Source organism: Archocentrus centrarchus, chromosome 4 (genome assembly GCF_007364275.1).
Source record: "Archocentrus centrarchus isolate MPI-CPG fArcCen1 chromosome 4, fArcCen1, whole genome shotgun sequence".
In the NCBI taxonomy this organism is placed as follows: Eukaryota; Metazoa; Chordata; class Actinopteri; order Cichliformes; family Cichlidae; genus Archocentrus; species Archocentrus centrarchus.
Window position 1 is genome coordinate 17,971,978 of NC_044349.1, and position 23,564 is coordinate 17,995,541.

The window sequence follows — 23,564 nt, forward strand, 5'->3', positions numbered from 1 at the left end:
CAATGACACCCATGCCCACATTCCCACAGGAAATCCGCTAGCTTGGCTTGAAATTCTGTTTTTGCCAATTTTGCACTGTTGGACACCTCATATTTGCTCGAACTTCTCCTAGGGCATTTGACGCGCTAACACCAAAATGCCTCTGCATCATCTAGAGACATAGGGCATCCAAAGTTATCGAAGGCTTCGTATTCAATTCAACGGGCTTGTCACATGAGGCCCCTGAATTTGGCGTTCGTTTGACCAAACATTCCCGTCCTCTTTCCTGCCATCAATCGCACGTGCTTTGCCCGATCTGCCCCAAAATAGAATAATTTATGAACACACCTACACTGAATCCATACGTGGAGAAACAATGGCGATTGCTGCAATAGCGCCCCCTGCAGAAGAAACTGAAATTTTGTATGGAGGTCCACCGCATTGGTTTCTTTGAAATGCATGAAAATTTTTTTACATGTTCGTCAGATACTCCTGATCAGAAAAGTCAATCAGACCTATGCCCTATTTTGCACGCTGCAGCCGTGACCACCACCCCAATGTCAAGATGACATCATTATGGAGAAACCACAACCTTCTCACACGTATTGCGCAATCACTCACGCACTCTTTCTGCACTTTGCTTGCATTTTCCTTTCCCTTATGTACTGTACAAGACTTCATTTAGATTTGTGGATTCAGAGCAACAAGTGCACTAGTGCCCCCTACAGATGGAACAAAAGCATTAGATAGTGGGAATCACATTTAGGTTTTCTGAAATGCATGAAAAAAGGTAGAAAAATTCGCCACAGTCAAATAGATAGATTCAACAGTGTTATCATGTCCATCCTTGCCAAGATTTTCATCTTTTGCCAGTGGGGATTACATTTGGCAGAACAGTTGGCTCTCTGACAGCTTGAAGGGGGATCTCAGGTGGCTCGCAGGTGGGTTGCAGGCTGTTTGCAGGGCACGTTGTTCGCAGGGAAGGCAGGTCGCAGGTTGCAGGAGCAGCGGCTCTCAGGCGGCATGCAGTGGGGTTTACGGGGCTCGCAGGTGGCTGGCTGGAGATTTGCGGAGCTCGTAGGTGGCTCGCTGGGGGTTCGCGGGGGCTCAATTGCGGCTCGCGCTGGGTTTGGCGGTCGCGCAGGCAGCGAGGGCCGTAAAACGCCGCTTGCGGCTTTAATTAACATTGCAGCTCGTAGTAACATTAGTAAGATACTATTTCTCTGTCTTGAGCTCTTGATGTCCTGTACATGGGACAATCATCTCCTTTTGGTATCAAACTGGTTATAGAGAATCATGTAACTCTACAGGTACTGGTACTAACTACTAAATTTCTGGTATTGTGAAATCCCTAATTATTCGTGTCCAAATTTAAATGTTGGGAAAGTGCCATCAAAGGAATTTTGTTTTGTTTTTTTCATATTAGGTTTCTAACACCTGTTAGAAAGAATGTTATGGTAGTAGTCACATTATGAGTTGCCATTACTACTACTACTACAAAAAAAAATCCTTATTTTTTTCTGTTATATAACCACATTAGACCGAGCACAATCTGAGTACAGCATAAAGACTCAGCTTTATACTAAGCATTTTACAAGAGAAGATTAACAAAGTTGCAGAATATTAAGAATGAGGTTTACTGTCTGTTTCTGCTGCCAAATTAATTTTCACACCAAAGCCACATTATCTTGTGAATCTGTAATAAACGTTAAGTGATTATTTGCATGAAGTGACTGGAATATTATGCAGAGAGAGAAGTAAAAAACAAAAACAAAAAACAAACAAACCATAAATATAAACATAAAAGAAAGCTAATTTAAAATAAGCAACACATTGTTTAACCATAAGGAACTCATGACAAAACCTTCCAAATGAAAATTTAAGATCTATAGGACTGATTTATATAGCACCAAATCACAACAAACTTTATATTGTAAGGTAAAGACCCTACAGTTATTACAGAAAAAACCCAACAGAATGACCCCCTATGAGCAAGCATTTGGTGACAGTGGGAAGGAAAAACTCCCTTTTAACAGGAAAAAACTCCAGCAGAACCAGGCTCAGGGAGGGGCAGTCATCTGCTGCAACCGGTTGGGGCTGAGGGGAGGGAGACAGGACAAAAGACATGCTGTGGAAGAGAGCCAGAGATTAATAATAGCTAGTGATTAAATGCAGAGTGGAGTATAAACAGAGTAAAAAGAGGTGAATGAAAAGAAACACTCAGTGCATCACCCCCCAGCAGCATAGACCTATTGCAACATATCTAAGGGATGGTTCAGGGTCACCTGATCCAGCCCTAACTATAAGCTCTATCATAAAGGAAAGTTTTAAACCTAATCTTAAAAATAGAGAGGGTATCTGTCTCCTGAATCCAAGGTGGGAGCGGGTTCCACAGAAGAGGGGCCTGAAAGCTGAAGGCTCTGCCTCCCATTCTACTCTCAAGTATCCTAGGAACCACAAGTAAGCCAGCAGTCTGAGAGCAAAGTGCTCTATTGGGGTGATATGGTGCTATGATGTCTTTGAGATAAGATGGGGCCTGATTATTCAAGACCTTGTATTTGAGGAGAAGAATTTTAAATTCTATTCTAGATTTAACAGGGAGCCAATGAAGAGAAGCCAATATGGGAGAAATATGCTCTCTCTTTCTAGTCTCTGTCAATAGCTTCAGCATTTTGGATCAGCTGAAGGCTTTTCAGGTAGCTTTTAGGACAGCGTGATAATAATGAATTACAATAGTCCACCCTAGAGCTAATAAATGCATGAATTAGCTTTTCGGCATCACTCTGAGAAAGGATGTTTTTAATTTTAGAAATATTGTGCAAATGCAAAAAAAAAAGTGGTCCTACATATTTGTTAAATATGTGCATTGAAGGACATATGCTGGTCAAAAATGATTTCTCGAAGTGTTACTAGAGGCCAAGGTAATGCCATCCAGAGTAAGTATTTGGTTCGACACCACGTTTCTAGGATTTGTGGGGCCGAGGTCATCCAGGCCTTTATGTCTTTAAGACATTCCTGCAGTTTAACTAATTGATGTGCATCATCTGGCTTCATGGATAGATAAAGCTGGATATCATCTGTATAACAATTAAAATGTATGCAATGCTTTCTAATAATACTGCCTAAGGGAAGCATGTAAATAAAATTGGTCCAAGCACAGAACCCTGTGGTACTCCATAATTAATAGAATAGAACAGAATACCTTTATTGTCATTATACAGGATGTACAATGAGATTAGACCTAACCTTAGTGTCTGAAGAAGACTCCTCATTTACTGTACATGAACAAATTGCAGTCTATTAGACAAATATGATTCAAACCACTGCAGTGCAGTACCTTTAATACCTATAGCAAGCTCTAATCTCTGTAATAAAATGTTATGGTCAACAGTATCAAAAGCTGCACTGAGGTCTAACAGGACAAGCACAGAGGTGAGTCCACTGTCAGAGGCTGTGAGAAGATCATTTGTAACCTTCACTAATGTGGTTTCTGTGCTGTGATGATTTCTGAAGCCTCTGGAGATGATCAGTTAGCTGTTAACTACTCTTAACTACTCTTTCAAGAACGTTTGAGAGAAAGGGAAGGTTGGAGATTGGCCTATAATTAGCTAAGACAGCTGGGTCAAGTGATGGCTTTTTAAGTAGTGGTTTAATTGCCACCACCTTAACAGCCCGTGGTACATAGCCAACTAATAAAGACAGATTGATTATATTTAAAATTGAAGTGTCAATAAATGGAAGGACTTCTTTGAGCAGTCTAGTAGGAATGGGATCTAATGCACATATTGATGGTTTGAAGAAAGTAACTACTGAAGTTAACTCCAAAAGATCAACTGGAGCAAGCGAGTCTAAACAAATACCAGTAATGTTGAAAGCAGCCAAACATGAAGATAAGTCTGTGAGATGGTTATGAATATTTTTTTTTATGTGGACTTACATTTGAACAACACATTAATATAGATCCTTCAGAAAAAAATGGACAAATTTCAGATTTAAAAATGGAATTGCATTTCAGTCCATATTAGTAAATAAACTCCAGTTGCACCATCCTGCCCAGGCTACAAATTGTATTTCTATTGATTAAACTAGGAAGGGGACTTTGCAAAGGTCAGAGAAGCCATTAAGGAAGCATCCCATCCTTGAGACATACATTGAAGATCATCATATGTGTACTGTTCACCTTTGACATTGCAGTAGACAACAAAGAAATAAAACAATGTATCCTGGAAAAAAAAAAAAAAAAGAATGAAAAGAAGAAAATAACTTCTACTGTTGGTGTAAGTAATGTAAAACTATCAAGAGACCCAACATGAGTTGTGTGTGAGTGTGTGGTGAGAGATATTTGAGGAACTGACAGAGGCCTCTCTCACCTGAGGGAGATGTCACTCCAAGCAAATTAAAGAAATCACAGCAAGGTTAATTCCGTATTCAGTGCCAATCCTGGCTAAGTGCCGATGCAGTAAGCAATTTCCCACATTGTGTAGGGGAGCTGAGGATACACTTCCTTCAGGGCTGCAATACACAGATAGGGCAGGCATCGCTGAAGAATCCATTATAGCATAGAGCAGCATTTTCTACATCAATTTATCCTTTAAACTCCTGAAAATGGAGAACAACCCACGCTGCTACATTGTGCACCGCTGCCTTCTGGCCCCAACTCAAGGTGTGGGCCAGAAGTAGGGGCAGAATCACACTGTGTGCAGGGCTTGTCTGAAAAACAGGCTGTTAGTCTACCTTGATACGTAACCCCTACCCTGCTCCCTGGCTGTCAATTTGAGGCTGTTAAAATCCAGAGAGTGGAACTGGGCCAAAGGAGCCTTAAGTCATGTCTGATTGGATGTGCTGCCACCTCTGTGACCCGTAGAATTACCTCACTGTTACTTTCTGTGCTGACATATTTAGTCAAATGTGCTGTGGGCAGTGAAACACAATTTCAGGTGCTGGACTGGTTATTGGTTATTGGAGTGTGTGATTACACAATAGTTAGACAATGCTGAGAGGAGCATACATCATTCAGAAAATGAGCAACAAGAGAAACAGAATAATCTCTGGAGACAAACAAAATAATTAGTTTAACCAAGGAAAGTATTTAATTTATTTAGTGAATTACCAGCATTTCTCACAGATTTATGTTCTGCTTGTGGCCAGGATGAGTGTATTCACACGCAGATATACATGCGCATGTTCATGTACATTACTTTTACTTTCTGCACGAAATACTTCTGTCCATAAGTTTCTCCTTTGCAAAATTTTATTTGGTATGGTATTTTTGACAAATAACAGAGCTGTCTCATCCTCTGAGTCTCTCGTCCTCTGGTTGAACTCCTGCTTCCCCTTTTTGGACCATAGCTGGTTAGAGTGACCCTCCAGATCATAGCAGAGCTTTCAGAGCAGAGGGACTACATACTGAACTGAATTGTCAAATTTTAGTGCTTCCCACATACATTATACTTGGGCAAAACCATCCAGGTATATTAATGGCTGTCCAAGAAGTAAAGTCTGCATATGGAAATCGATGATCAGGTACAGAACAACATAACTGAGAGATTTATTTGTTTACTTAATACAGCATGGTAGTGTAGACTACTAAATTTGTCACATATGTTCTACTAGATGAATCCTTTTATCACAGAAGATGTAAGTTAAAAATAACAAACACATTTTACTTTACAATTAAACTGGTACAAGGTGTAGCATCCTGTTGTGTGGAGTCCATACCACAGCTAAACTGCTTATTGTTTAATTAGCTGTCTCTGTCACTGCAGAGCGTGGGACTGACTCAATCTGTTGAGCTTGGCACACACAGATACTTGACAATGCAATGAGTATGTGAATATAAGAAGAAGAAGAAGAAAAAAAGCAGCCATGTTTTACAAATTTATTAAGAATGGATGGCTTTCATGAGATTTTACTGAACTGTAAAATACAAATGTAACCAAAACAAATGTTTATCGATAAATAGACACAAGGTAATCACAGCGACACAGAAATCCAATTCAAAAGAATCAGTGAATCAAAACGATCGCAATCATAGCTGTTCACCAACCACATCGGCACTCATTTGAAGAAAATTTGAGACCACAATATGCTTTATGAATATACAGTATGAGTCTCATTTTCAAAAAGGTAATATGCATGTATGTAGTAAAGCCTACTAAAATATATATCACCTAAATTTGAAAGTATTCTAGTGGCCAAGAATGTGATAATCCCTTAGAGCTTCAATTATTAGTCAATTAATCGAATGAAAAAACTAATCAAGAATGTAACTGATTAAACATCTAGACTTCATTTAAAAAAAAAAAAATCCAAAATCCTCTGCTTCCAACCTCCAGAATATATTGCATTTTCTGATTTTCTCAGTCTTTCACATCTGTAAGCTGAACATATTTTTTGCTAATCCGTTAACTGAGAGAATAATTAACACAATTAATCAGTAAAGAAAATACATCAGTTGTAGTCTATTAAAAAGCAGTTCCTGAAAAGATTTTGTTTGTGGCTTCGAACTACCATTAAGTAAAGTATGTGTAGTGTGGCAATAATCTACTAGTCATTACGTTACAGACACTACAATAAAGCATGTGCTCATTGAGCACCTCTTTAGTTAGCAACACTCAGTTCAACAGCTGAATGGGGACGTGTTAGACACGGCTCCTGCTGCTGATATGTGAAATTTGAAATGCAGCGCCTAACTCTTTATCTTTCACCTCCCATAGTGTTTAAAGCGTGCCTAAATGTCAGCCCTAGAACTGCACATCAGTTCAATGCAAACTATGACAAAAGAAACCCAGTGCTGAATGAGAGATCCCAGGTGAGCAGACCGACAAACACCCACTAAGCCTTCCTTAAAGAGCTGCCAAATTTCAGCGTGACATGGCAGGCACAACTCGAGGTACGCAGCAGTGATATAAAGTCTAGTTTGAACAATTCATCATGCTATTACTTGCTATAAAAACACTACAACTCATGCAATACCAAAACATCCAGTTAGATCCTGTTTTAACAGGCTGAAATACTCACAGTGCAATTAGTTGCAGGTGTAGAGTATACCTGGTCAGTATACAACCCCCGAATATAACGGGGCTGCATACATTTGGCCCTTTGGTTGTTTCTAACCAGCCTTTTTCTTTTCAAATTTATGTACATATGTGTGGAAGTGAAAGCTGCTTCACTCGAAACGCGTTGGAGATGTGAAATGTGAGAAATGTCAATTTGCTAGCCCCAAAAGATGTCAGCTCACTCTGCAAAAAGAACTATTGATGCAGAATGTAGAGTTTTTACAGGCTTCTAAGTATTTATTTACTGAAGTCAGAGGTAAATCTGTGTGCTTAGTTTGTGAAGAGCACATTGCTGTGTTTAAGGATTACAATTTACAACACGCAGAGAAATACAAGAACTTGACTGATGCAGAGCAGAAACATAAGGACATCTGCACCTTTGCTGCAAAAAAGAACTTTTTACGCAGTTTTACACACCAGGTTTGTGGTTTCCAATAAAATCTTAAAAACAGTAAGCCATTCTCTAATGATGTGGTTGATGGACACCGACCCTCTCCAGGTGAACCGTAACTAGCCGGATTGCAGGAAATCTGGTGCATCCATTGAGAAACAAAGTGGATAAGTTTGAGTTTTTCTCCTTGGCTTTGAACATGAGATGTGACATCTGCAACACAGCCCAGTTACTCATCTTTGTACATGGGATAACGTGAGAGTTTGAAATTAAGGAGGAGCTGGCATCAATGTGCTCAATGAGAGGGACTCCGACAGGGAGTGATTTGTTCACGGAGGTAAGTGCATGCTTGGATAGGCTGGGACAGAAATGGAACAAACTGTCAGGTGTTACAACCAATGGCTGTCCAAATCTGACAGGGAGAAATGTCGGGCTTTTGAAGGAGATGCAAGATAAAGTGACTGAAATGAACTCAAAACTGAAACTGGTATTTTTGCACTGTATTTTTGCACTGACTACACTAGGAGGTATAGTCTAAGTCAGTGCTAAGAATTAACCAAGTTGTTGACGTAACTAAAATAGTTAACTTCATCAGGGCAAGAGCTCTTAATCACAGACAGTTTTTGGAGGAGCATGAGACTGAACATGTTGACACAGGCTACCACACAGCTGTCAGGCAGCTCAGCTTGGGCAAAGTGCTAAAACGAGTATGGAACCTGAGAGCGGACATTCAAGAGTTTTGTGAGAAGAAAGACGAAGACTCTCCAGAGCTCTCAGATACAGATGGAAGGTAGATCTTGCATTTGCTTTTAATGTCACTGTCCTTCACATTTCCACCTCAAACACTGAACCTGACTTTAATGCACTCACTCAAGCCCTAAACAGACTACATTTTTCTCAATGAACAAGAAAAAAGAACTGCAAAAACTGCAGATGAAGTAATTAAACTATAAGCAAAATAGCAATAGCGCTTTGCATAAAGTTAAAAGTATTTGATATTTTGCAACTGTTTTTGTGAATGTTAATTAAATAGTGATAAGATTTTGGCATTTTTACTACACCTGTTTCGCATTTGCCAAATTTTACACATTTCATTGCCTAATTGTAACATACACTCTTACCAGTAGAAGTTTATAAAGAGATCAAATTAATATTAAGCAGAATTGAGTTCAGCTTATTGGTGTGGCCCTCCACAACAGTCCCAGTTTCTCATGTGTCCCCTTAGGAAAATTAATTGCTTGCTTCTGGTGTAGAGGATGCTGCTACCTGCTTCCTTACAGTGTGTCATAGGGAAGATATGTCTCGTGCACTTAAATGAAAAGACAAACCACAGAGTATTGATAAATGTACAGTAGTAGCAGGGGAAGGGAGAGAAAAATGGTCCCAGCTGAGTCCTATCACGAGAAACAATCAAATATGCGTTCTAGTATTCTAGTCAGCCTTTTCAAAGGTCACACTTCTATCCCATGGATTCAAATCTCAATGGAAAAAGCTTATCAAAGCAATTTTCCCAGCCATCCAGCCATCCACACAACCAAACCAGATTGAAACAGACTATATTAAAGGCTATTTCACCCCACTCTCTGTGACCTGTGAATGAATGCTGAGGAAACACAGAACAAGACTCCATACATTGGTAATACCCTGATAAGCAGACATGCTGCCCCAATCTACCGTGAGATTAGCAATAAAGTGGGTAAGTCGAGAGCTAAATTAGTAAAGACAGAGTTGCTTTTGAAATATACTTCATCTAATGCATTTTCCTGCTTAAGTTTTCACTCTATTTAAGCACATCATACGTTGATTCAAAACATGTTTTAATGACACTGAAAGCCTGCGGTGCAAAGCTGCAGGCTAAAAACTGATCAAACTGATACACACCGAACTAAGCAGCTTGCCACTGTTTTTCTGTTTTTACTGAGCTGCAGTGCCGAATTAGTCGGGGCAAAATCCTTGCTCAAGGGCACATGAACAGTGGTTGATAAGAGTTAGGGGAGAATGAAACATACATCTAGTTTTCACCACAAGCTTTCCAGTTATAAGCACCCTTATCATGCAGCAATCCCCACAACCTCCTGAGGACTTCATTGTTAAACACAATTTTCTAATGGCTAATTAAGCTATTAGAAAAAACAGCAATGATTTGTTATAAGCATTAAAGTCCACACATCTTCTTTCTCAAAGCACGTCAACAACGATGATCGGTATTTTTCGAGCGCCTGCTTCAGCTCGCCTGTCTCTAATGAAAAACATGCACTGACTTTTATGCACCAATCCTGAGCCAAATTATCGTCTCAATAAACAGTTTATGGCCGCACTTCACTGGATGCACAAAGTTTCTTATTAGCTGGCAGTTTTCTGGTTGGCAGGAAGTGGAGAGAGAGGGAAAAATGCAAACACAAACTAGTCAGAGTGGGAATAGGAACCTGACAGTCAGTCAGAGCAATTTATCATTCTGTCAAACTTCACTGACTGCTGCAGCAGAACCATCTACAGTGCAAAAAAATCTCCGCCCATTACTCTGAAATGGCTGAGTGTTGAGGAGAGTAAGGCCAGAAAACTATACCTGACATGTAAAAATGTTTGTCACTTTATAGCCATTGCACCTACTTGGACTCACATTAATGAGGTAGCCAAAATATCGAGGAATGGCAGGAAATTTGTGCTGGGTCTCTAACAATCAAATATAAATGATTAATTCACACTAGCTATTTGAGTAATTTGCAAAACATGTGGTGTAGCACTTACAATAAACTATGTTTGACTGAAAAATAAAGTTGAAAATGTATTATACAACATTTTTTTTTCCTAAGCCCCGACCACTTACAAAGTGATGCAGGAAGGCTGGTCAGTAGGAGACATTCCAGGCTCTGGTTATGTATGCAACCGACGTATGTACTTAACACCCCGTCATAAATAAATCTGTGGTATCCATCCAGGGTTTTTTTCTGGCTCAGAATGGTACTACGCATGGCAATGAATATAACTGTCCTGAAATGAGTCTGTGTTGTGTTCTTTGATGGAAATCTATGCACTTTCCTATTATTTGTGACTGTTACTAAAAAGATTACACACAAATCCTGCATGATAAAACACAGTGAGCTGGAAAAGTTTTTTTTTTCTTAAATTGCATCAGCAGCAGCAATATACATGAGTTATAAGATAAAAATAAACAAGTACGTAACTGTATTTAAAAAAAAAAAAAAAAAAAAGTCCCACATGTCCAAAACATTTCGTGTTTCCTCATCAGGGAGAGCTTCTTAACATCTGGCACTTTACAGTCGGATAAGTTTATTTTGTGGGATATACTAGAATAGGTATGTGCTTTAATATTCAAAAGATACACTCAATATTGATACTGTACATTGCTGCAGCACATCCTTTCACCCTCTTCCACACTCCACTTTAACACCCTTCTTCCCTCGCAGGAAGTTTCAGTTTAAAAACAAGTTAACATTAGTTTAGCATAGACCTCTAAAGAACCAGAAATCAATAACCAAGAAACTTTAGCAACTTTTGACTTTAAACATTCCCACTGAAGTCATTTTACATGTGAGAAAAGATGAAATTGATAAATAAACTAATTGCTATTATAATCCAAACTCTTTAATAATGATTCTGCTGCGCCGCACAATAGCTCCTCATTAGTAATTCATTTCCTCTGCTACCCAAAATATTTCTTGTTTACAAGCCGCCAACCTTCTGCATCTGTCTTAGTAAGACCCCGTGCATTCAGTTATTTTATGTTTCAATAGTATTTTCTTATGCAGCATGCACAGGCATGCAGCAAATAACTGGTGTGATGATCACTGCTGTGGGAAGGATAGCAATTATTCTTCTAAGGACAATAATTCTAATGCTAATGCTAGGCAAACAGGAGCAAGAGTAAAAGTGCATTTCTGTTCAAAAACAAATTTGGAACGGATAAAATTACACTGAATGTTTCATTAAGCTGTAGTTTTTGTCAGAAGACTAAAAATAGAGAGAAATCACCATCCAGCACCAAAAATAATAAGAAAAAAAAAACAATGCATTATAATAGCAACTGAGTTATTTCATCATGTGTATTATAGAAATATTATCTATAGGATTGCTCAATCAAAAGCTGGGTTGATAAATGGCTGGTGGTTTGGGGTTGGGTCCGCTGCTTCCTGGGGTTGCCGATATCTGTGGGGAGGTGCCCATTCACCCACTGTATATATATATATATATGGATGTATAGTTGGAAGCATAGTTCAAAAAGCTTGATGTATTTAGCACAAATGCTGTCACTTTAATTCACAAAGTTTCTTAAATAAAGAAAATAACATATCTATGTATTTGGTTGGAAAGAAATCCCCCAAGTTGGCCACAAAATCACTTAATAAAGCTGTGGTTTTGACTATATGTATTACCTGCAAGTAATTACCTAATATGTGCAGACCTCATGAATCCATTTGCAATTACAGTCCCAGTACTGTTAGTTCTTTAAAGTCAGCTACTATTTGACAGATCATTCACAAATGAGGTAAATATTCCCATATGCTGTGATAGCATATTCAAATTGGCTGTGCACTGGTTAAAGCATGCCACTCTGCATATCCAAGGGATTTAATGGAATTCCATCGATAGGTAATTAGCCTATTACAACCTTTCAGTTGTACCACATCCTTTGGTCAAATCACCCTTGCTACAACTGACTCAAAGATCCCATGGCAAATGGCTTCTTTTCTGATGTGCTGGGAGACAGTCTGTGATTACATTTAGTCCTGGGCCCTTTCATTTGACCAGCATATCATTTCCTCCCTGGCATACTTCAAAGTGTGGACACTTCAAAGTAGAATGAGTGACTGCCACTCGGACTCTGAGGATGGCTCTTTTGATCATCCTCAGAAAACTCCTCTAATGCAATCAGGGCAAGCACGCCAGAGAGAAGGATTTGACAGCCATAAGATAAATGCAGTAATCCTCATAGCTATCAGATAAGCACAGCATGCTCTAATCCATTAATATGAAAATGAGGGAGAACTCAAAGTGGCTGGGTGGGGGCTTTGGAGCAACAGTTAAACACTTTGGAATAAGTCTTCAAAGGAATGATTCAGAATTTAAACTATTTAATGATGTGTGTGTGTGTGTGTGTGCGTGTGTGTGTGTGTGTATGTGTGCACACCCAGAATAACAGCTTCCTACATATATAATAACACTAAAAACAAAGATTTTGTTAATGTACTTAAATGATAGCTTACAAAGTGTAAAAGCAAATCTGATGTCTACCTGCAGTGATGTGAGCTAAACTCATTAGTATCCATCCACCTTCATCATAGTCCCCAGTTTGTAGTCCAGTTTATAGCCCCCCCCCCCCCTTTGTATCCTGTTTTATTAGATTATTTATTAGATATTCTGTTTATGCTCTTCTTATATTATCTCTTTATATATAAGATTTTTGTGTTCATGTGGTTATATTGAGTCTTGCTGTTTTACTTTATGTTTCCTACTGATAAGTTTCGGCTTTATCCAGTGTGACTCATGCTCTGATTTTTAATAATAATGGTTCCCTTTGTGTCTTTCCTGTCTGCTTTTCCCTCTGTCTTGTGTTTCTGTTAGTGCCTAGTTGACTGTCTCTGTCATATATAGTGTGACTCTTCTTGGCTCTGAGTTTAGTATTTATCTTTTGTTTACTTACTTATTTTAATTTGAAGTTTGGGTTTCTTTGTGTCAGTTTTACTTCCTTCACCTGTGTCTCATTCCCAGTCATGTGCACTACATGTTATCTGGATGGTGTTTCTAATGAAGGCCAAAAAGAGAGTGAAACACTGCACACTTCTCTCTTTCAGGTAGCCATGTTGAGTATGTAGCGGAAAGGGGAGAAACCACCAAGCAACCTTCACTCAGTAGTAGGAGAATATGTCAAGTGGTACCATTCCTTGGTGCTTATGTGTGTTAAGCTGGCATCTTCACTGTAGAAGAAGTAAACATTTGGTGTTTGGTCAGAGGCTCAGCAAGTTTTAAATATTCACAAAAAGTAGCAGTAGTGTGATACTGCAAATATCATTTTCAAGAAGTACCGTATTTTTCGGACCATAAGGCGCACCGCATTATAAGGCGCAATGTCAATGAACGGGTCTATTTTCACACATAAGGCGCACCGGGTTATAAGGTGCATGATAAAACATATGTAGAGCGAAACAAAAGGGTCAGGTAAGTCCAACTTTATTCAACTCATTCACAATAACTCAGAATATTGTTCAGCCCTATGACAGCTGGGATAGGCTCCAGCCCCCCCGCGACCCTTAACAGGATGTGCGGAAGCGAATGGATGGATGGATGGATGTAACAAATACAGAAAAATTCACTCACATTTTAAATCATTCATCTTCCACAAATCCATCAAATTCCTCATCTTCAGTGTCTGAGTTGAACAGTTGGGTGATTTCAGCATCAAACATGCCGGGTTCCCTCTCGTCATTATCCGAGTTAGTCTCGTTGCTGTTACTGTCTTGTTTTGGTTGCGGCACACAGCAACCATTTAATTGTTAATTAAAGGGCAACTTTTGCTGGCAATCTCTCGCCACCTTCTTCAACATCTTAACGGACGCTACAATATGTTCTTTATTAATGAAGGTAAGAACAAGTCATTTCTTCATTTTATATATAAGCCCTTCATAAGTTAAAAAATATATATTTAAAAAAAAAAAAAGGAAATCCCTTTTTGACTCAACACTGGAAACCTGAAAACGTACATACATACAGCGCTCATACTGCGTCCCTTCATACGCTTTGGCATCACCCGGATCTCTCTTTGGCACCGAGGGGAACAGCACACACACCCCCGGACCTCGATTCGTCCTTTAGCTACTTGTAGTGACTTTTGAGACAGCCAACAGCGAGTTTCGTTACACAAAAGTTGGCAACAGCGCCTGTGTTGTGCCAAAAAAGTGATCGTCTGCCAGAAAGTGATTTTTGATGTTTCGATGTGCTTTTATGTGTAATGTCTTTGCTCATATTTGTGAATAGAGTGTATTCAATAGGATTTATGAAGGGCTTAGCTATAAAATGAAGAAATGACCTGTTATTCAAGTATGTTTATGACTCTGCATTATTGCACGTACATTATAATAAATCCAGTCCTCTTTGGTCACTTAAAATATCATTATAGAGTGTAATGTCATATTTGTTCTGATTTCTGCTGCCCTCTTGGCCACATATCTCTTTAAAAATCTGGCCAATCGCAGTTTTTACCCTGATAAATAAAGAATATATAAAAGTCGCTGCCAAAAACTGATTGCAGCGTCTACCTTGTGACAGAAATGTTGTTTCTTACTCAAAATGACTTGATACCATTCAGGAGAGATATGTTTGAATTATTTTTCACAGATCATAGGTCAGCAAGTCATTTACAACAGTTTAAATATGGGCAATCACTTTCTGGCAATCACTTTTTAGCAGAAATTCACTTTTTGGCAAAACACCGGCCGCTGATCGCCAGATTACGCACAAATATACGGGCCAGCAAAGATGAAAATAGGCCAGGAACATGTAGAATAAAATCCATCATCGTTTTCTGCGGTTTTCTGCGGTTTTCTGCGGTTTACTGCGTACGGTTTCTATTTTTGGAACAATGCTTTCACTTCTTGCTGAATTTATCTCCGGCGGCTTTGGCTGCTTTCCACACCTGCTGCGGTGCACTCACAGCTTGTTATATCGTCAGTAGAGTCATTTTGTGAATCAATGATGGACTATTTTAGAGAATTCAATGAGGCCTTTGAACTGATCTGCCAGACCGGAGGAAATATCGCTGCATACCACGCAATGGTGCAGTGGTGTGGATTCTTCGGCCATCAGCGGTTAGACGGCAGCGTTCAATTATTTGAAAAGTGTACGCTGGGTGTTACCCCCTCTCCCCCCGTTGCACGCTTTGTACGCTCTGGAAAATGTCGATATGTATTAAATGTCCCTTCTCAAAGTTGCACTAAAACATTGACAGATTTTTGAGCGCAGTGTACCACATAAAATTGTTTCAAGGTCAGTAAGCACAACAAGAATTCATACATAAGGCGCACCGGATTATAAGGCACACTGCCGATTTTTGAGGAAATGTAAGGATTTTTAAGTGCGCCTTAAAGCCCGAAAAATACGGTACACAACTTGCTGTGTTGAGTTTGAGTTTGAGTTTGAACATTACCAAAGTACCAAAGCAACCAAACTGAGAGAGTCATAACCTGCTGCAGAAAACCAGATACCAGTTGGGTTATCATGAAAAGCTTTAGAACATCTTTTTTTTTTCAATAAACTGCAAATGTGTTAAACTGCAGTACGGTGATTCAGCAAATACACACTACTAATGACATTCCACACGGGCTGGTCCTTTTAAGTGTGTTTGGGCTCAGCTATGCCAGAGTAGGAATGTCACGATACCAGAAATTAAGTAATACCAATCCCAGTAGAATTTCTCGATACCAAATTTGATACCATGGGAAAACAAACAAGCAAACAAACAAACAAAAAAAACACAATGTACTTTTCAAATGTACTTAAACATTAACTCCTTCGTTGAAAAGTGTCAGGAGAATTTCCAAGGAAAAATGACTAAGAGAAGGTTATAGGTGAAATGCAGCTTCATGAGAACTTGCAAGTCTGGAGCAGTCACTACACATTCTGGAAAAAATAATGCGAGGAGCGCCCCCGAACGCTTCTGTTCATCAGCTTGTATACAGTTTACATATCATTGATTTCAGGGCGAAAGGGAAAGTGTTTCTTTTCCGGTACTTTCCGCACATGCTGACCGTTAACACGTTTCTCTGTAAGATGTATACATCTTCACATCAGTTACTTACAGCTCTCTGTCTGTTAGCTTTTAGTCAGCTTCCTCTTTTCTGTGCATCATCTACAAAAATACTTTCTAGCAACTGCTGACTTCTCAATACACTAGTCAGAAGCAGACTACATATTTTCTTTCTTAGTATTGAAGGATTAATGTAACAATGATTATACTGTAGTACGATTAACTGTAAAAGATTAATACTTAAGTTAAATTTTCCTATCAAAAAGTAATTTGAAATCACTGACATGGTTGTGGCAAACCATTTATTTAAAATGTTAATATTATGTTTTGTAGACAGAACACAGACTGAGACCAAAATGTATAGACTATGAACATTCCTACAAGGTATAGCTTAAGCATTTATATAAAGTTATGCATTGCAAACATGGATAATGGAACATTTTAGCTTTTGGTCCATAGGCTAAAATGTTTGCAATGGCTAAAAACGTTCCTCCATCAATTTCTTAAAAATTGCAGTCTCAGTACATTCTATGCAAAAGATTATCAATTTTCAGAATTTTGGAATCAGAAAGCATTTTAAGTATAGGTTCTGGTGGTTCTTACGTGGTTAAATGTAGAGCACAATTGGCTGTAGTGCCCTCAGCTTGATGTAGGATGAACTCTTTAAGAATGAACCCAAACTCAATGTAGTATGTGTCAATGTGAAGAAATGTGGAGAAAAACTGCTATTTATATTTGTAGTTGAGACTTTGAATGCTTTAGTTGTAAAGTTAGATGCAGACACCTCCAAAGATGAGCTGCGTTAAAGGGCGATAAATGCCGATTTTAGGCATATATGTAAATAAGTAATTCCCTAATGTTACAATTGTACCTCTCCAGCTGTTCAGACCTGAGGTGAGGCTTCTGTTCAGTCAAGTGATAACTGGTCCTATTGTATAACTGAGACACAGAAAAACAATAAATTACCTTCTGCCTAACCCCTAATTTGTTTTTTTTGAAAGAGCTCAATTGTTGCATCTGACCACCTGCCCTTCTAATGCAAATCCATCCAATCACATGTATCCCCCATCCTATCTCTTCCTCTTGCTATTTCTTTATCTGCAGCATTACTAGAAGTACTCTGTCCTGTTCATACAATCACCTATTGATCCTGTCTATGCTTCCCCATTACCGCTTTCTATTCATCTATCCTTCTGTCCATTTATCCATCCCTTCATTCATTAGCATAGGTTATGTGAGAGGTGATGTGAACTTACCTAATGGGGTTATGTGTCTCCAGGTAATGGTTGGCTCAGGTTTCCCACTGGCTGTACAGATGAGAGACACATTGCTGCCCTCATTTACCGTGATGTCAGGGGAAATGTCATATATCTTGGGAGGAACTGCAACAAAAAAATGAAAATAAAAAAAGGAGAACATATAAACAAGATTAGCATTTCAAAGTGAAATATGACTCCTCCAGCAATTTCATCCATGTGTACCATTAAATTAGAGAGAGAAAAGTAGTGCATGATGAATAATACAATAAGAGCAGTAAGAAGAATATATGTTTTGGTAAATGTTCCCTCACTTTGCTGTTTGCAAAAAACCCACAGTGCATGTCATATTCAGACCCCATGAGTCTGACATTGTCACCTTATTAGATATTCTCAGTGGGCGGAGGGGGAGTTTGACTTTCCCCTTGGCAGTCACTGCTATTCAACTGACTCAGTGACTATCACAGTCATGACTGATGTTACATTGGCTAGTGCACAGTTAGTGTAGGTTAAGCAGGTTTAAAGAAAGAAACAGTTTGTCTGATGAAAATAAATTAAGGTATGACATCTGTCCTGGTATGAGGCAGGCTAGATTTATGGTTATATTCTGTTCTACATAAGATTCCTAAGGTTCAACAGTATATTTACAATATTTAAGTATGTTTGGTTGAGTTCATTATAAACTCCATCCATTTTTTCCAAATTCAGGTTTGCAGTGGGGCTGGAGCCTATCCTGGCTGTCAAATACGCTGAAAGGTGGGGTACACCATGTACAGGTCGCCAATCTTGCCAAATAGAGACAGACAACCTTTCACACTCACATTCATACCTGTGGCCAATTTAGAATCACCAATTAACCTAACGTCATGTACACTCCACACAGAGGGCCGGCCGGTGGATTTGAACGGGCCAGCTGGGGCTATGAGGCAACAGTGTTAACCACCGCAGCACCGTGCTGCCCATAAGCTCAACTCTTTAACAAGAATCAGTATGGCAATATATCGTACAACTTCCTCTTCTGTATAGGTTATCAACATATGGATATAATTATTTGATATTTTTACAAAAACATGCTGGAGCGCTAAACAGATCTTGACTTCCCAGACTCACTACTGCTTAACTTCAGGTGGTGGAGCCCATCACATGAATGAGGATGAACAGACTCAAAGTTAACTAACATGCACTCACTGTGGGAAAACAGCTGACAGCACAAGTGTGGGAGAAGGTACAGCTTATATAGTGGATTGTAAAACTCTTCAAAATGAATAATAATTGAATACACTCTGACACCATAACAGTGAAAAACAGTATTAGTGAAGGTTACAAATGATCTTCTTAGAGCATCTGACAGTGGACTCATCTCTGTTCTTGTCCTGTTGGACCTCAGTGCAGCTTTTGATACTGTTGACCATAACATTTTATTACAGAGATTAGAGCTTGCTATAGGTATTAAAGGTACTGCACTGCAGTGGTTTGAATCATATTTATCTCATAGACTCCAATTTGTTCATGTAAATGGGGAGTCTTCTTCAAACACTAAGGTTAATTATGGAGTTCCACAGGGTTCTGTGCTAGGACCAATTTTATTTACATTATACATGCTTCCCTTAGGCAGTATTATTAGAAAGCACTGCATCAATTTTCATTGTTATGCAGATGATACTCAGCTTTACCTATCAATGAAGCCAGATGACACTCATCAATTAATTAAACTGCAGGAATGTCTTAAAGACATTAAGGCCTGGATGACCTCTAATTTCCTGCTTCTAAATTCTTGTTCTCGGCCCCACAAATCTTAGGAACATGGTGTCTAACCAGATACTTACTCTGGATGGCACTACTTTGGTCTCCAGTAACACTGTGAGAAATCTTGGAGTCATTTTTGACCAGGACATGTCCTTCAATGCACATATTAAACAAATATGTAGAACCGCTTTTTTGCATTTGCGCAATATTTCTAAAATTAAAAACATCCTTTTCAGAGTGATGCTGAAAAGCTAATTCATGCATTTATTACTTCTAGGGTGGACTATTGTAATTCATTATTATCAGGCTGTCCTAAAAGCTCCCTGAAAAGCCTTCAGCTGATCCAAAATGCTGCAGCTAGAGTACTGACAGGGACTAGAAAGAGAGAGCATATTTCTCCCATATTGGCTTCTCTTCATTGGCTCCCTGTTAAATCTAGAATAGAATTTAAAATTCTTCTCCTCAAATACAAGGTCTTGAATAATCAGGCACCATCTTATCTCAAAGACCTCATAGTACCATATCACCCCAATAGAGCACTTCGCTCTCAGACTGCTGGCTTACTTGTGGTTCCTAGGATACTTAAGAGTAGAATGGGAGGCAGAGCCTTCAGCTTTCAGGCCCCTCTTCTGTGGAACCAGCTTCCAGCTTGGATTCGGGAGACAGACACCCTCTCTATTTTTAAGATTAGGCTTAATACTTTCCTTTATGATAAAGCTTATAGTTAGGGCTGGATCAGGTGACCCTGAACCATCCCTTAGTTATGCTGCTATAGGCCTAGTCTGCTGGGGGGTTCACATAATGCACTGGTTCTTCTCATTCACCTTATTTACTTTGTTTATACTCCACTCTGCATTTAATCATTAATTGATATTAATCTCTGGCTCTCTTCCACAGCATGTCTTTCTCTCCCCTCAGCCCAACCGGTCGCGGCAGATGACTGCCCCTCCCTGAGCCGGGTTCTGCTGGAGGTTTCTTCCTGTTAAAAGGGAGTTTTTCCTTTCCACTGTCGCCAAGTGCTTGCTCATAGGGGGTCGTTTTGACTGTTGGGTTTTCTCTGTATTATTGTAGGGTCTTTACCCACAATACAAAGTGCCTTGAAGCGACTGTTTGTTGTGATTTGGCGCTATATAAATAAAATTGAATTGAATTGAATTGAATTGAATATACAAGCACTTCTTTTTTTGTTTAAGAATATTCTTTTATGTATTATAGATGACTGTAACGTATCATGTATCGAAAAACTGTATTATTATGATACCTTGGTTGTTGTGGGAAATACATTGTGATACTATTTTATAGTCAATTACTCTGATTCTTAGCCCCACAGAACTAAACCAGGCTTTTTTGGAATCACTCATCAAAACTAAGTAATTCTTCGATATGTAGCCAGGCAAGGAGGCTGTATATCATCCATTTGTGAAAAAGAAAATTCTTTTGTATTGATGGCAGCTCATCAGAAGTCCCTGCTGGACATCACTTACACTTATAATTGGAAAGTTTCTGCGCACTTAAATCCTCTTGGAGCCTTGATGTTAAAAGCTTCGGTATTTAGGGTGCTCAAAACGCAGAGAGAAACACATGAAGCCATCCACAAAGGCCTTTAAACACATTTGAATAAGCACACATGCAGGTACATGTGCATGTGCGCACACACAAATGCAGGCTTATGAGACACTATTTTAATCTGCAAGATTTGAATCTCTGTGGGGGCTTTTCTGCAGTGGACTGTGTTATACAGTAATGGATTCTCAGTCATCTGGGTCCAACTATTCAACTATTCTACCCTCTGATTCTGCCTGATGCCTGCTAAAAAAACAACAAAGGAAAAGTTGATTCAACAATTTCCAGAGTTCCTCTTTGGGCCCACCAACACTTTTTAGGTCACATGGTCTCTTGTGTCAGTGAACTTTCACTGTGTTCAGCATCATTTGTCCCTATTCACTCTGAGTTTAAAAGGAACTTATATAGAACTTACAGTGTAAATAAAAGCAAAATCTATGACTAATTATATTTTAAATATAGTGTTTAGTGTTTAAAAAGATGTACAATCAAGCTAAAATAAATAATAAAACAGTATCTTTAATATACAGAAAACAATCTGTGATCTGGATTATGTAAAAGTGTAAATCCCTGAGCAGAACACTGATGACCAGCATTAAAGGCATAAACAACATGTTATTCTGTACCTTTAAGCATTCCACTTGTTTATTAAGAACTGTCAATCATCAAATATAACACGGGTTATTAAAAATAATCTGTTTTAAAACTCTGAGACTTAAAGGAAACAAACTGTATGGTATGAATCACAAACCACCTACCACCAGCCTGCACTGACCCAGGCATAACCAACAATGAAACAAGGGAATGCCCATGAAAACATTTGCAGTGCTGGAGGTTTTTGTTGAGGGATGATAGGCGTCGTTTTTGATCAACAGATCTGGATCTAAATGAGATGAAAGTGGTGGACCTTCTGTGGGAGAGGACCGGAGGCGATGTTGAATCTAGGTTATTGCTTGTCAGACTCCTGTGTTTACTTGCTGTAGGACCCCAGTGTTGACACATCTCCTCAGTGTCTGATAGCGCAAAATTGAAAATGTTGGGGTTGTCTACTGATCCTATCTCTCTTTGGCAGGGACTGAGAGGTTTTCAAAGGTTTAGATGAAGAGCCCTCTGTTTTTCAGCTCAGAGCTGCAGTAGCTCAGTGGCTTTACTGTATAACAATGCTTGCTCCAGTTAAGAATAACAACCAATACTGTGAAACAGAATAAAAGATCAATACATAACAGTCAAACTTTAGACACTAAGTGAAAAACTTTTTTTATTATTACGGAGCTGGGATATCTGAACAACTGAACCGTAATTTATTCACCAGACAGTATTCCATGTTTTCAATTCATGCCTTTTAAATGTATTACAGTAAGACACAATCCGACTACCCAAAGGCAGTTTCTGAATTGTAAACCTTTGATCTTTAAACTTTCTCTGCTACCTCTTTCTTATTCTGCTGTCTATTGCAGTGCCTAGTATGGAGGAACAACCAAATTCAGTAAATGCATGTATTGTATAGAACACTGAATGGTTTCAAATAATATGAAACAAAATGTAGATAGAATTTTTTCTGCATTTGCAGTCATGGCAAAAAGAAAGTATATCCTCTTTAAAAGTTTTTACATATCAGGACATAATAAAAAATAATGTGGCCTCTGCAGGTCTTAAAATTTGTTAAATCAAACCTCAGATGAACGGCAAAATGTGACATATTACATTTTGTCATTATTTAACAGAAACTGAACCAAAATTCAGAAGCAGTGGGTGGAAAATTAAATGAGCCCTTACTGTTTCCATAGGAATTAAGAGCATAGGGAGCAGCCAGGTGCTAAAAGCAGAAGGTTTGGCAGTTTACAGGTCTGGAGCATTGAGGTGTATGTTAACACAATGCCAAAGGGGAAAGTCATCAGCAATGATCTTAGAGAAGAAACTGTTGCTGTCCATCATCTGGGAAGGCCATTTTCATTCTTGAGTGAGAAAGATTATTCACAAGTGCAAAAACATTCAAGACAGCTGCCAATCCTCCCAGGAGCGGACATCCCAGCAAATGCTTTCAAGTTCATGACAATACAATTAGAAACAGAATGAACAATTATGGCTTGTTTGCAGTGGTTGTCAGGAGAAAGCCTCTTCTCCAGCTTAGGGTTGCAATGTTGCATCTGAACAAAAAACAGGAGCTCTGGAACAATCTCTTCTGGACAGACGAGACCAAAGTACAGTACAGATATCTGGCCACAATACACAGCACCACATTTGGCAAAAAAACAAACAGCATATCTGCAAAACACCTCATACCAACTGTCAAGGAGGGGTGATAATTTGGGCTTGTTTTGCAGCAACACCAACAGGACCTGGGCACCTTGCAGTCACTGAGTCCACCATGAACTTTCATCTGTATACCAAAGTATTATGGATTCAAATGTGAGTCCATCATTCTGATAGTTAAAGCTCGGCTGAAACTGGGTGACGCAACACCAGAAAATCAGCACCAGACTGACTGAAGAAGAGAAGACAATGTGTTACCCAGTCAAAGTCCAGATCTTGAAATAAGTGAACTAAAGTGACAAATAGTGGGTCAAAATTCCTCCACAATGTTGTGAGTGCCTGACAAAGTCATACAGAAAATGATTACTTGAAGTAATTGCCACTAAAACTGATTGTACATGCTTGAATCATGGGGTGTACTTAATTTTTACACACTGCTTCTCTCTACTGAGTGCCCTGCTAGCCTGAGGTTGTATTTACCTAATTTTAGAACTGTGTAATTTTTATTATGTCCTGAACAGTAGAACTGAAAGAGGGGGTTACTTTTTTAGTATTTA

General features: G+C 39.0%; 1 protein-coding gene across 2 annotated transcripts in view; it reads right to left on the reverse strand.

Moving 5' to 3' along the window:
- negr1 (neuronal growth regulator 1) overlaps positions 1 to 23,564 on the reverse strand; it is a 207,499-nt gene that overhangs the window by 78,252 nt on the left and 105,683 nt on the right. For both annotated transcript variants that reach the window (XM_030727995.1, XM_030727994.1), the window contains exon 3: positions 17,446 to 17,571. In XM_030727995.1, coding sequence (XP_030583855.1) covers positions 17,446 to 17,571 — 126 coding nt within the window. The remainder of the gene's footprint in view (positions 1 to 17,445; positions 17,572 to 23,564) is intronic.